This window comes from Scyliorhinus torazame, chromosome 17, assembly GCF_047496885.1.
Source record: "Scyliorhinus torazame isolate Kashiwa2021f chromosome 17, sScyTor2.1, whole genome shotgun sequence".
Lineage (NCBI taxonomy): Eukaryota > Metazoa > Chordata > Chondrichthyes > Carcharhiniformes > Scyliorhinidae > Scyliorhinus > Scyliorhinus torazame.
The window spans coordinates 135,734,774-135,748,359 of NC_092723.1; the positions used below are offsets into that span (position 1 = coordinate 135,734,774).

The window sequence follows — 13,586 nt, forward strand, 5'->3', positions numbered from 1 at the left end:
ATGGATGGTGATTGCGCGTATGCTCAGGTTCCAGAACAAGAAGAAGATTTTGTGGTGGGTGAAGGTAACTCAAGACTGGGATGGGAATCGGATCCCTTTCTATCAGGACATTGGTGCCAACCTGGCCAAATGGCGGACAGTGTTCAATAAGGCCAAGGCGGCGCTCTTTCAGAACAAGGTTTGTTTTGGGGTGTTGTACCGGCCAAATTTTGGGTCACTTTTAAAGGCAGGGAACATTATTTCATGACGCTGGGAGAGGCGGATGATTTTGTCAAGGAGCATGGGTTAGGGGAGAGATAATATTGGGAATTTTCTGTATGTTTTTATGACCTGTTATGTACATGTTAGTTTTGTAATTGCTATGCTGTTTTTTTGCACATGTTGGGTTTTGTTATGAGGGTGGAGGCGATGGGGAGAGGCTGGTGACGCACTTGGTTTTTTGAATGAGGTTAGCAGGAGATGGAGAAGACGGCTATTTTGGATGGGCCCAGGAGGTTGCGATCCTATTCAGTAAAAAGGTGGCACTTGTGTTGGCCAGCTGGCGTTGCCAGGGGTTGTGGAGGCAGAATATGCAGGGATCGTAATATTGGACCATGTGCCGCATTATGTGGACGTGAGGTTTGAAACAGGACAGGCGTACAGATCGGGGTGGAGGTTGGATTCAGTGTTCCTGGCAGAAAAAAAGTTCTGTGAGAAGGTGACATTGGTGATACGGAATTACGTGGAGGTTTACCCTCTGCGCTCTGGCAGTCATTGAAGGCAGTGGTCCAGAGGGAGGCTATTTTTTATAAGGCCTATAAGGATAAAGTTGAGAGGGAGGAGATGCAGAGGTTGGTGGAGGTTATTGTAGAGGTGGACCGAAGGTACTCAGGGGCCCCGACTAAGGAGCAAATGCGAGCGACCTATGCAGTCAGCCTCTCCATGAGCTTTGTGTTTCAGTGAGAGAGGGATAAGATGCCTGGATGCCAGCTCTTTGAACTCTAAGATAAGCAGTGGAGGCCATGTTAGACTTAGTAGAGGGATGGATGTCTGCAGTATCTGGGTTCTCCTCTCAAGGTCCTCCTGGTATGGATAGCAGCTCCTCAGCACATTTGATGGTGACACCAGTGCCTTAAGCTGTTGCAAAAACAAAAAAGGTTTCAGCACCTGTGCATAAGACCTTCAATATGCCCAGGTCCTCAAGTTTCAGGCTACCAGAGAATGACCACCATGGCCATTGACAGCCGCTGAGCAGAAGTGTCAACAGCCTACCTCCACCTTCACTAACAGCAATGGGGGAATATCATGTAGGATCACCTGCAATGACATGGAAAGGTTTACCTAACTGCACTTGGGTTTCCCAGTTTAATGTTTTGATATTAGATGTCACCTTGCTGTGTATGTCTTCAACGAATTCTGAAATGGTGCACCACTAAAAGAATCATTTACTTTTTGAAAACATTATGGGCGATTAACAATTTCCTGTGTTATGATCTCAGTTGATGTTATAAGGATGGGAAGATCCCAGAATGGAACTCTGACTCAAAAGTAACTTTTAATTTTGTTTTTATAAAATATGGAGCCACATGGCCGCTATTTAGTTTTAACAACAAGGAAAAATAATTTATTAAACATGAAAACATTGGATTATGATACAATGCACCTTTACTCCCTCCTTACCAATTAGTAGTAGTAATAATAAGAAGAATCTTTATTGTCACAAGTAGGCTTACATTAACACTGCAATGAAGTTACTGTGAAAAGCCCCTAGTCGCCACATTGTAGCGCATGTTCGGGTTCACTGAGGGAGAATTCAGAATGTCCAATTACCTAACAGCACGTCTTTTGGGACTTGTGGGAGGAAACTGGAGCACCCGGCAGAAACCCACGCAGACACAGGGGGAACGTGCAAACTTCACACAGACAGTGACCCAAGCTGGGAATCGAACATGGGACTCTGGAGCTGTGAAGCAACAGTGCTACCCACTGTGCTAATGTGCTGCCCAGAGGTTTTAGGATTAACATGGATGACGAAGTACATCTTAATCTATAATGCTCTCACTAACAAGTCCCTTTTAAGCACACAAAGTGACTATGGGCGTATACACTCTCCACTCTAAACCCCCAAGTGAAGCTTGTGGATGTCTCCTCAGAATCCCCCCAAATAATTGTCATATAAGAGTTTCCAAAGTCCACTCCCAAAATCACACTTTATAATCTTCTCTCGTGAGTTTGCTTTCCCTTAGCGGTTGCATTCTGAAATCCAGACCAAATTTTCCAACTGCCACTTTTAAACAAAGCTTCCGCCCTACTTTTAAGAGTATAGCCAATCCAGGATTTTACACCAACCTCTTTACGATTTCTTTATCTTTACTGCTGTACAAACTGCTCACAATTGCTTTAATTCATGATTTTCCAGACTCTATTAAAATCGCACTTGATGTTTGTTTTACCATTGAGTACTGCTATCTCACTTTAAGTCTGGTTACTGCAATTGTCTCTTCAACTCAGAACACTTTGTTTATTCTTCCTTGAATTCTTTTGCACAATACCTTGGTATCTGTTCAATTAACTCCAGACTTCTTGGACACTTTTCTTAATTTCTCTAATTTCCTTAACAAGCTAGACTTTAAATTTCCATCTGTTTTCTTATCCATTACTCCATACTATGCCGTTTCTTCTAGCAAGGCTGAAAGAGATGTTCCTTCTCTTTAGCCTACTGCTTCTAGCAGAGCTGTGAGAGCCGCCTTCTCTCTCACTATCTATCGCCAACTGCCCACAATCTAACTAAACTAAAATTCAAAAAAGTATCTATCTTACAAGTCCCCAGCTGCCCCCGGGGGAATCCAGTGTTGACTGTGGATCCTATATCCCTCACAGTTAAACTGTCTGGATCAATGTGAAAGTGCATTTACTCTCTAGCCCCCTTGAACATGACATTGGTGACCTTGATGAAGTTAGGAGATGCAGATTGGGAGATTCTTCAACCCAACAAGCATTGGGTGCCCTTCCCTTCCCAAAGGGTTCAACTCATCATCCATCATGGTACACCACACAGTGACCACCTCCCTGTAAAGGTACAATCCTCAGTGAAACTGCTGCTCCAACATTTGTAGGAAGCTGAGCCTTACCAAGTGGACTTTCTGTGGTGAGAATGGTCATCTCTGTACAAGAGGTTCATTACATACCCTTCTGCACTCTCTACCTCTCTGTCTCCTTCCAGGCTAATGCTCCTGTTGCTCTTCTGGATGATGCTGCCTCAATGCATGTGGCTCCAGTTCAATCCCTTTCTGATGCTTCTCCTCACAGGTTTGAAAGTCTAAGTAAATGAGGTCCATGACAAAGAGTTGCACCCAGTCCTCTAGGCCTCCCAACACCCCGGCTCTGTACATACAAGTAACAAGTCAGAAAGGATACTCAAGTAGAATATCCCCAATGTACTAGACAAGTTTGCCTTTACTCCTGATTGCTACATCTGGTGTCACTCAGTTTTACCCTTCCTATCAAGTCCAGCTGCCCTTCACAATGGCTGCCGACTACAACCAGCATTGGCCTCCTGCTAAGCCTCCATCTCATTATAATAGGTGAGGCTATGAAGCGCTGCTATTCCCATGTGCCCCCATAAAATGGGGAAGAGCTGCTAAAATCACAATTAATCACTTAGTCAACATGCTTAAGTTTCAGTGTGACTTCCTCCGCCAGGGCAGCTAGCTTTGGTAACATCTGGTCATGATATATATGACAGGCTTCCCTCATTACCTCTTTTATCACCCTTCCTGCTTCAAAGCACATCATCAATGGCCTGGTAAAATTCAGTCCATAGAATACAAAAGTCAGGAAGTTATATCAGGTAAAAATTTGGCTCTGGTTGGAGTAGTCACCAACTTTGAGGATCATACTTTAGGAAGCATGTGATGGCTTTGCAGAAGGTAGAGATTTATCAGAATAGTTACAGAGATGAAATTGTAGACTGGAGTTGTTTCCCTTAGAGCACAAGTGGCAAAGAGGAGATTTGACAGGAGTTTAAATGGTTTCCCTTCATTTACTCTGTTTCCCATAGTTGAAAGGTTGATAACAATTTGGCACAGATTTCCCACGGATTGGCAAAAGAACCAAAGGCGACATGAGGAAAATAAATTGAATGCCATGGGTAGTTTGAATTTGGAATGCACTGCCTGGTACACTCAGATTCAATAGCAACTTTCAGTAGGGAATTAGAAATATACTAGGAGAAAATAATTTCAGGGATGTGTGGAAAAAGAGGGCAAGTGGGATTAACTGGATTTCTCCATGAAAGAGCTAGTGTAGAATCTTTGGGCTGAATGGCCTCTGCCTCTGACATGTTGGTAGCCCTGACAGGGTCTGTGAAGAAACACTTGGCGAGCAACACATTTGTGAAACCTATCTTATTTGAAGATAAGCCTCCCTCCAATAAATGCTCTGCAACTCCTCCGCATCCGGTAGCACAGTGGTTAGCACAGTTGATTCACAGCTTCAGGGTCCCAGATTCGATTCCCGGCTTGGGTCACTGTCTGTGCGGAGTCTGCACGTTCTCCCCGTGTCTGCGTGGGTTTCCTCCGGGTGCTCCGGTTTCCTCCCACAGTTCAAAGATGTGCAGGTTAGGTGGTTTGGCCATGCTAATTGGCCTTAGAGTCCAAAAAGGTGGGGTGGGGTTGTTGTGCTACGGGGATAGGGTGGAGGTGTGGGCTTGGGTAGGGTGCTCTTTTCAAGGGCCGGTGCAGTCCTGATGGGCTGAATGGCCTCCTGCACTATAAAATCTATTACAAAATCACTATGAAAATCCTCAGAGCAAAAGCAATTCTCAGTGAAATGCCCATCCTACCAATACAAGCCATTTGATTTGAGGATAGAATTCACTTCATTCAGAGGTAGAAAGAAACAATAAAATGTAATATAAAAATTAGCTGCAAAAATGCACCCAAATAGCATAATCACAATCCACCCAGTTTACAATCACACTCACAATTCAAATAGAAGTGCCATGTGAATTACCAAATATACCAAAGGGAAATTTGTGATGGTATTGGACTTCAGCAATCAACCCACCCCAGATATAAAAAAGTAGGGAAGCCATACCTTTGTTTATCTTTTTTTTCAAACCCTTAATAGAGGTTTACGCACCCTAATTCAGTGTTTTTCAAACTTCTTTTCCCCAGGACCCAGTTTTACCAAACGGCGGCCCTTCGGGACCCACAACGACCGACCTTCGTGACACACCATTATTGCCTACCTTTAATGCGACAGATGAGCCTCCTTGGTCCTCAGGATTTCACTTGCTTTGTCATTCAATGTTACATTTCTGCTAAGGACTTCAGCTGATGATTTAAGTTCTTGCTGCATCCTTTGAAAACAAATCAAGCGGTTTGCCCCCAAACTCACTATGCTTCATATAACACATATGGGCTTTGCATGCTGATTTGCATTGGTACAATTAAAGCCATGTCTCAAGAAATCATTTTTATACTGCTTTGTTCCTGATTTCAGTTTTTTCTTAATGAGTTATTCACTAGAGACCCTGGGGCTCTGTATACAGCTCACACCAACTGCTTTGTCCTGCTGTGGACTCTCCTTGTAAGCTCTCACCAATAGATTCAGTTGTGAGATCCTGGCCTGTTTGTGTTCTGGCCCTCTCTTCCTTATTACAGAATAATCCATCTTCAGTTCTTCACACAGTCCTGTTGCTTGCTTGCTGATAGCTACGAAATGGAGGAATCTCTCCTCCATGATTTCACACCCAAAGCACAGATGTACAAGGCGCATGACATCAGTGAAGGTGCCGGTCGCATGACCTTCTCTTTGCCCTCTGGCAGAAAGACTCCATTGTTTGTATTTAAATGCCTGTCGTGGTCGGGTTTCTTTTTTTTTGTACTTTGAAACTTTATTTCCAATACCTGATTTTTCCAAGTTTATGTCTTTATATATTGAAAATTAAAACAATTTCAGTTGAACATGCGCATCGTTACATTTACACACAAACAATATATTCCCATTTCTTTAGACATTTAGACAAGCATAGAAAAAAGGACAATCTTGTTTTTACTTTACAAACTATGACTTTAGACGAGATGAAGTAACTTGTCAAACACATTCAATGTCAGAATATTTCTCACTGGTTCCACTGCATCGCACTATCCAAATATCAAAGTCATCTCCTTCTCTATTCTCACCAAAAGCACTTACTTCCTGGTTTCCAGAGAGTGGCGACACAAAGTGATGACTGTATAGGTTTCTTCCAGTGTTGACATGTGTCAGTTGTATTGACTGGCCTCGTTTGATCGGTATTCCTTGCCGACAAACTTGGCCAGGCTTCCTCCCCACTATCCAGTAGCTGCATCCACCTCAGTCACAGACTGCTGACCACTTCCCGACCAGCACTTCACATTGTGGGAGTGCAAGAGTACGTTGTGCTGGCCGTTAAGCAGCTTGACCACGGAGCCGCAGGTCACACACTGCCCATCGGTGGTGGGGGATGAGCCGTGCAGCACTCAGAAAGGAGCTCCAAGTTGGGGCCACGACTGTTAACATCACGTGCCCATGCGGACAATCGGCAGCCTGTCCCCACCCTCCCACGCACGGTGACCAGCACAGACCCAGTCTCGCACTGCACTGCCCCCTCAAACAGCGCAACCAATCAGGGACTGCCCGCGACGGCATTCTTAAAAGCCGGTCGCAGCTGTTGGGGTCGTCTTCCCGTGATCGGGAATGCCACAACCGAATGCGACACCCGCCCGCGAGCCGCCCTTGGGTCGCGACCCTGAGTTTGTAAAACCCTGCCTTAACTGAACGAGCCTCAAGTATCCTGGAGTATCAACTGGTCAGAAAATCAATGGCCTGGATGGACTTGTCAGACCAGGAAGCAGACGCAAAACGAGTTTACGGATGTGAAAGGCCCCAGAACATGATTTCACGCGGGCGCAGAGAAAAGGTAGGGTACAAGCTGACGTCTCTCATGGGCTCCCTCAAGGGAACAGACGTTGTGGAAGTGTCTCAGGGAACTGCAGACCTGTACAAACTTAATCCTGATGAACAAACGCAGCAAAGTGTCTAGGCGACACATTCAAACACAAATTTTGTAGTGACCTCTGTATGTGCATGTAAAGGGGTTAATCAGTAATCAGTAGCATCACATGATCGCTAGAGGGCCGGACCAACGGGGGTATAAAAAGCAGCCACATTGGGTCTTGGGCAGTCTCTCTCTCTTTTCAGGTGCACTGTGATCAGGGTAATATCAGAATAGTATAGATAGTTAGTGGAGTTACGTATAGTTACTATTGTTAGATCTTGTTAACCTTATCATCAGTGTCCAAGTTAAAGTAAAGAACTCATGCACTTGTTGTTATAGTTACTCAATAAACATTTGTTGTTACTGAACGAGTTCGAGTCTTCTTCATCAAGATTCAGAAGACCTCACCATCAACCAAGGATTGAGTTACCTACCATACAAGTAACAAGGCATGGTACCAGGTGTATTGGCTTTAAAGGAACTACTTAGATAAGGTTAGACAACAAGAAAAAAAAAACAAATTCGGATAGATATTCGACCACGGAAGTCTTTGCAGCACTTGGACCTCTCGGGCAAGAAAACAAAAAAATGGTAAGATGGACTCACTTCCAGCACCACAGCAACTCAGAACCTCTGGTAATCTCCAGTATAATTGGAAAATATTCCTCCAACAATTTAATCTATTTATGGAAATTATGGACATGACCGCTGCGCCAGATTCTAAAAAAAATTGCCTACCTCTTATCTGTGGCAGGGAAACAGGCTATTGATATATATAATTAATTTACTTACGCAGAAGGGGAGGACAAGGACAAACTGTACATAACTATAAAAAAATTCGACAACCACAGCAAATTTGAGGTTAATGAGACATTTGAACGCTTTAAATTCACCAGGCGCCTACAAAAACAAGGAGAACCATTCAGCAGTTTTGTCACTGACTTAAAGCTGATGGCCCAATCCTGCAATTATGAAAATCTCCGTGACTCCCTCATCAGGGATCAAATTGTCAGTGGCATCTCTGATGAGGGACTCAGAAAGTCTCTCCTGAAACACAGAAACCTAATACTTGAAATAACCATTCAAAAATGCTTTGCTCATGAAATTACTGAAGCACAGTAATCCGTCACGAGGATCCGTCAAAATGGTGGCCCAGGCATCCCAAAGGCGTTCCTCCACCGGCAATCCCGCGTGCGCGAACCTGGATGTGTCCCATGCGCAGTTCGCCAGAAGATTGGACCCGGATGACAAAACTACTGCGCATGCGCAACCGTGGCGGGACAGCATGATGACGTATCTTCACTGCGGACAGGTCCATTTAAAAGGACAATGTCCCGCTTTCGGCAAACAGTGCCTGAGGTGTGGAAGATCCAACCACCATGCCTCTAAATGTAGAGCTGTCCTACACATGACTTCCACAGGACAAAATCTGAGGCCCTGCGACGTTAGGAACGTTGCATTAATGGAACACAAACCAACCTACGGTGATTATTTATCTGAAAAGGATGATCTAGCCTGTGACTACTCATACGGAGTGGACACGGTACAATCAACCGAGGAACCTTACATAACAGTCACCACGCTTCATCCGAAATGCCCGAAAGTAAACAACAAGAGTTTTAAAGTTACAAAACACACAATTCTTTCCTCCAACGACAGAATGAAGCCCGAGCCTCCACCCACAGTGAAACATTACCGTCGCACCACACTGGAACAAGCAGTTTGCAACACCCAAAGAGGAGAGCCCAATGACAAATCCAGAACAAAAGATTTGTTCATTGATGATGACTACTCAGGAGATGAGTTCCTCATTGGACAAATAGAGCACCTTGACACATCCTCAGCAGGAAGAGATGATTTGCTCGCTGATGAATGCTACTCAGCCATGGATGAATTTGCCGGATCTGATGATCATTGCAGCAGCAACATGGGTGCCAAGTTCAATACGAGTCTCATGGTAGAGGAATCCAGTACCATGACGACATGGCAGACCGTCGATACAATGGATGACAGCCACATGTCAAATATCCGAGAAGAAGGCGACGCCACGCAGGGAGCACAGATCGACCCTACAGAGGGAGTGATATTAGCCTCCACAGCGAGCTCGTTGACAGACTCCAGAATGGACGCAATTAAAGACTCCTGAGTGACAACCAAGCACAAGGAAGACTATGACCGCCTTATATGAGCAACCAGCAGCAGACTATGAAAGTCTACCCAGCTCATGTAACCAGCAAGAAGACATTGAATGTCTACCCACTGTATGTAAAAACAGTGACAAAGTGATCACACTCGACATACAGAGTGTGCAGGATCACAGCGAGACTGACAGATCTCAGCTCGTCTGTACAGAAGCACAGAGTTGGACTACTCTTGGGTCCAGTGAGACCACGCCATTTGAAATCTTGAAGATGTTGACTCCAGAAGAGGAGCACCAAGAAACCAAAGGTGATTCAAATGGACCGGAAATAACTCCTGAAGTGGAGCACCAAGGAAGCAAAAAAGGGCAATAAAATCCACCACAAATGACTGATGTCACCAACATCAATGCAACATCAGATCATTCTCACAATTCTAAAAAAAAACGCTCAACGAAACATCGGCTACCAAAAAGGCCACTGACACAAACACCTTTGAGTATGACTCAAATACTACACATGGTACAGTCAGTGAGCAAAACTGTAACAACAACAACAACGAGATCAACTACGGTATCAACAAAGACAGAAGCCACAAAAACAACAACAATGAAACAACGACCTGTATATCATACCACAACTCCACACATAAAGGACAATGTACCAGCACAGTTCAAAATGATGGTAAGACTACAAACATTCCATTCCATGACAACAAATCTCTCGATTTCATATCTGCACCACAGCAACCAACCAACCCAGCTTTCAAGAACGAGGACGTAAGGAATCAATACCGCAAGCACAAAAGAATAAAGTCGGGGGCTGACAACAAGCTGCTTCGATCATTCGAACACCTCATGATGACTTGCTGGTCACTTACACACATGAACACTGACGATGTTCACAACAAAATGACGACATCACCATTGCCACCTCGACGACAGAAGAAGAAAGCAACCCAACTGATCAAATTCATACAGTTTCGACTCACAAATTTTCTTGTCAAGATTGGACTCTTTAAACATTGATTATCTTTGTACAGTGATCATTACCATCACAGATTGTACACAGCGTTATTTGTCTTACCTGTCTCCAGTTCACTGCATTCATTATGTTTGTTCAATTTTCTGTACAACATACAGAAAATATGTAACACAAGAAAGAGGGGGGGATGTAGTGATCTCTGTTTGTGCATGTACACAAAGGGTGAATCAGTAATCAGTAGCACCACATGATCACTAGAGGGCCGGACCAACGGGGGTATAAAAGGCAGCCACATTGGGTCTTGGGCAGTCTCTCTCTCTCTTGGGTGCACTGTGATCAGGGTAATGTCAGAATAGTACAGATAGTTAGTGGAGATACATATAGTCACTGTTGTTGGATCTTGTTAACCTTATCATTAGTATCCAAGTTAAAGTAAAGGACTCATGCACTTGTTGTTATAGTTACTCAATAAACATTTGTTGTTACTGGACGGGTTCAAGTCTTCTTCATCAAGATTCAGAATACCTCACCATCAACCAAGGATTGAGTAGCACAAGTTACCTACCACACAGGTAACAAGACAAACTTCAGTCCCCAGACACTTATTTAAATTTTATTTCAGCCTTGATATTTCTTATTGCCCTGGATCCAGGTTGCAGCTAAAACGCAGCCTGGCCAATTGGCCTGCCTCCAACCATAAAGGTACAGAGCTCACGTAAAATTGCTTTCAATTGAAACCTTAATTATTGGGTTAAACTGCCTGCTCATTTGTCGGCGGGAACGTTTCTGACTCCCGCATGCCCGCTGATCAAAATATTGCGAATGCATCATGATTTTGGGATGCGCCCCAACATCTCGTGTGATTTCACACGCTTCCGGGTCGGACATGCTCTCACTCTTTGAACATAAAATTCTGACCCATGTCTTACCAGCTGCAACAATCCATTTGCACCATGTTCTCCTAACTTTTACCAGAATCAATTCATCCTCACACCCTCATCTGCAGCTTTGTAGTTTCAATATCCTCTTTGCTTTCCTTCCTCCACCCCACCGATCCTTTGCAGATATCATGTATAGGGGGAAAGAGTATCTTTAAAATGAAAACATGATCTATTTACCTCCTGTAGAAAAGGGTGAGGGACTGGCATGGGCCATGAATTAAAGTGCCAGGAGCCACCATCTCATATTTGAGCTACCCTTTTGAGGCTCGTGAATATAATTCATCTTCACTCATGTGTGAATTGCATTTGTAATATCCACTTAATATGAAGAGAAAGCTGGAAAAATACAAATAATCTTGCTGAGAACAATGGCTTTAAGTTGCATCTAACTTGTAGCAAGTTGCTTAAGTATAGGTCAGAATTTGATCCCTATGATGAGTGTATGGGAGAAGTTATGGCATTTGTTTTAGATTGCAATTTGTCACGAGATGTAAAGGAAAAACAATTGTACTGCTTATATTAATTTTTCAACGTAGTGCTTTTTACAGTGCTCATAAAATGGAAGCAGTGGGAGTGCACGTTCAAACCTTGGATTTCATCCACTTCACTTCCAAGATCCACATAAGAACAGAGGAGAGTTTCACTTTGACTGCTTTTTTTGTCATTCCTATTGATTAAATGTAAACAAATGAAAAGTTTGATTCAATTGTCTGGATATTTGATATTTAATAAAGCAGATAAGTGCTTGTTACTGTTAATCTCCAATTTTTGGAGGTGACATTTGGAGATTTGCTTCTCTGGCATCTAATTGTTTTAAGGTACGATGCCTCAGAGATCACACTTCCAGGTGACACCTTTGAAAGGTATGACATGGAGAAACTTCTACATGCAGAAACTTCTACATGCAAGGTTTTTAATTGTACAGATAATTGAATGATACAGAATAGGAGGCCATTTGGCCCATCACACCTGTGGTATCTCTCTGAAAGAACTATCAACTCCTGTTATAATTAATAATAGATTTACTCAGAGGGCCATGTCTATAAAGTAGCAGTGAAGAGTCGACAAATCTCTGTGAACCTTGAACAGTCTGTTAAGTAAGCAGCAGAAATCCTCCTTCCCTCATTTACTGGAGAATTTACCAATGATTTACCCAGAGTTCTCTACAATTCACAACATGTGTAATTCTTAAAGGCACATTTGTTGCTTCATGTAGCACCAACAGTCAGGGATAATCCATCACTAATCTAATACAGTTGTGAGCACTGTGGCTTCACAGCGCCAGGGTCCCAGGTTTGATTCTCCGCTGGGTCACTGTCTGTGCGGAGTCTGCACACTCTCGCCGTGTCTGCACGCTCTCCCTGTGTCTGCGTGGGTTTCTTCCGGGTGCTCCGGTTTCCTCCCACAAGTCCCGAAAGATGTGCTGTTAGGTAATTTGGACATTCTGAATTCTCCCTCAGTGTACCCGAACAGGCGCCGGAATGTAACTTCATTGCATTGCATGCCTACTTGTGACAATAAAGATTATGAATTATTAATTAACAAAAAGAGCACAGACACCCAGGCAATGAATGCATCATTCACCTGCAAATCATGCCACCATCTTGTTATCGAGTAGATAATATCACACAATGCAAATAAAATGGAATAATAAACAAAAAATGCAATACTCAGCTATTGAAAAGAGATTATATTTCTATCCAAAAAATTAAGATTTTTTCCCTCTTGAAATATTGAGGTCATAACATTGTACTGCCATCAACTGGTGGATTGCATAACTGACTGGCTTGCTGTCTATCTATTCTGTTCATTTAGTTCCAGTTATCAGGTACCAGTCACTCTGCTTGGACCATGATGCATTAATACGGATGTCATTATGCTGGAACTTACCTAATTGACAGTGTGAACTTTGTTAATTCTTTATTTTTCAATTTGCAGAACTTGTTTGGCCATCTCCTCTTCATCTGTTTCTTGGGGGTTAACAGATTTCTCTTGACTCTGTTTGCGATCAACCAACCAGCTTCCCGGCAGTCTCTCTACAAGCTCATTTAAACGCTCAACTGGAATTAATTTTTATTATTACATTTAATAGTTAATATTCAAATAAAATAATTTGGTTAAGCACCTACATAGTCATCTTTTGAGCCTTGTACGGAATCATAAAAGGAAGGAAGCACCGATGTCCAAGTGGTATTGATACATCCACAATGCTGTTAGGGAGAGAATTCCAAGATTTTGGCCAGCATCAACAAAGGAACTGCAAGTGGTGTTCTCATGTGTCTGCTGTCTTTGTCCTTCGAAGTAGTAGTTTGGCAGGTGCTGTCCAAACCTTGGCCAGTTGCTGCAGTGCATCTTGTGGATGATGCATTGCAGGCACTCTGGTCTACAGTGTCTGGAGTGACTGTTTAATGTGGTGGATGTGCGCTATCAAGCAGGCTGCTCTGTCCCAGATCGTGTCAAGCTTCTCGAGTGTTGTTGCAGCAGCATTCCCTCAGGCAAGCAGAGACAATTCCATGACAC

At 43.4% G+C, this 13,586-nt stretch overlaps 1 protein-coding gene across 1 annotated transcript in view; it reads left to right on the forward strand.

Moving 5' to 3' along the window:
• LOC140393581 (testis-expressed protein 47-like) overlaps nt 1-13,122 on the forward strand; it is an 88,852-nt gene extending 75,730 nt beyond the window's left edge. The window contains exon 7 of the mRNA XM_072479858.1: nt 13,005-13,122. Coding sequence (XP_072335959.1) covers nt 13,005-13,048 — 44 coding nt within the window. The 3' untranslated portion in view covers nt 13,049-13,122. The remainder of the gene's footprint in view (nt 1-13,004) is intronic.
• Nucleotides 13,123-13,586: the final 464 nt, after the last annotated feature.